Genomic DNA, 1,606 nt, shown 5'->3' on the forward strand with positions numbered 1-1,606 from the left:
GAAGAGCACCTCTGGGAGTGTAAGCAGCTGGGGGTCTACTCGCCCTTTGTCCTTCTCAACACCCTCATGTTTTTCAACACTAAGTTTTTTGGGCTTCAGACAGCCGAGGAACACATGCAGCTCTCCTTCACCAATGTGGTCCGGCAGTCCCGCAAGTGTACCACCCCTCGGGGCACCACCAAGGTGGTGAGCATCCGCTACTATGCTCCTGTCCGCCAGAGGAAAGGGCGAGGTATGATGCTGCCCCCGCCTTTGCTTTTCCTCTCCCTCTGCTTTCCCCTTCCCTGCCCCACCATACCACCAGGTTGGCCCTCTCCATTATCTCTAGCTTCCCTATCCTTCCATTCCTGGTTTCCAGAAAAAAGGAACAACAACCAGTCTTTCAATCTGGTGGGAAGTGATTATCACATATAGGAGGTTACCCAGTTGCCTGTTTCCTGCCTTTCCTCATTTCAGGGCAATTTACTTTTTAGGAGGTGTGGTGGACAGGTAGGAAGCTGTTGGGTGTGTTTGGCTGAAGGGGGAGTTGACAAGAGTGAATGACAGGCTTTCCATGGCTCTGCTGCTTGGCGTAACTGCCACAGTACCTTGGTTTCTATTCTGGCCCTGGAATCAGTTCCCAAGGTCCCTTTTGGACCTGAGACTCTACCAGGACTAATGTGTGGGGTGCTGGAGCCATCACTGTTTGTCCCAGAAAGCAGCCCTGATTTTACAGTAGGGTCTGTTTTGTCAGTTTGTCCATGTGACTTCTGAGATCACCTCTTTAGGAAATCAACTTTGGGAAGATGATAGAGAGTGTTTTAACAGTGAGAACCAGGGCACCCTTCAGAGCAGCGCGTTGCAGAATGTTGAGTTGGTGCAGAGAGACTGACTGACTCTTCTGCCTTTATTTCTCCATGAGCCCATTTTGTATCCTGAGGCCTTCAACCTGTGCCCTGGACTGTGCTCTTGGAGATCCATCGTTGAGACTGCACTTTTAATGAGTCCAGGTCATTTGCCTCCTCCACAGACACAGGTCCTGGGAAACGGAAGAGAGATGATGAAGCCCCCATTTTAGAGCAGCGTGAGAACCGCATGAATCCCCTCCGCTGCCCTGTCAAGTTCTATGAATTCTATCTCTCAAAATGGTGAGTTGGCAGGTTCGCAGGAATGGCATTAGCCTGGGGACGCACGGGCTCTACTTCTCCCAGTTACTGACCTCTGTCCACCTGCCCCCCTCCTGCCCCCACCATTGCAGTCCTGAAAGCCTCCGGACGCGCAATGATGTGTTCTACCTGCAACCCGAGCGGTCCTGCATTGCTGAGTCACCTCTCTGGTATTCTGTGATCCCCATGGACCGCAGCATGTTGGAGAGCATGCTCAATCGCATTCTGGCTGTGCGTGAGATTTATGAGGAGCTGGGTCGTCCCGGGGAGGAAGACCTAGACTGAGCCCACATGCTTCCCGTATCCATCTTCCACGACGTCTGTCCCATGGCCACGTCCACAGGGCGACAGGCCCAGGAACCGATGCTACTCATTCTGAAGGGCTCTGACTGCCCTTTTCTACTCATCCATTCCCTGCCTTCCCTAGGAATCCCTGGCTTTTACCTTCTCCCAAACCACTT

At 52.6% G+C, this 1,606-nt stretch overlaps 1 protein-coding gene across 1 annotated transcript in view; it reads left to right on the forward strand.

The window, feature by feature from the left end:
• The window catches only part of LOC104982299 (zinc finger MYM-type protein 3-like), a gene marked incomplete at its 5' end in the record, with an annotated part of 10,471 nt that extends 8,871 nt beyond the window's left edge, over positions 1 to 1,600 (forward strand). The window contains 3 exons of the mRNA XM_010831653.1: positions 7 to 232; positions 1,010 to 1,127; positions 1,238 to 1,600. Coding sequence (XP_010829955.1) covers positions 7 to 232; positions 1,010 to 1,127; positions 1,238 to 1,430 — 537 coding nt within the window. The remainder of the gene's footprint in view (positions 1 to 6; positions 233 to 1,009; positions 1,128 to 1,237) is intronic.
• Between the last annotated feature and the right edge of the window lie 6 nt (positions 1,601 to 1,606).

Source organism: Bison bison, unplaced genomic scaffold, assembly GCF_000754665.1.
Source record: "Bison bison bison isolate TAMUID 2011002044 unplaced genomic scaffold, Bison_UMD1.0 scf7180017860055, whole genome shotgun sequence".
Classification (NCBI taxonomy): domain Eukaryota; kingdom Metazoa; phylum Chordata; class Mammalia; order Artiodactyla; family Bovidae; genus Bison; species Bison bison.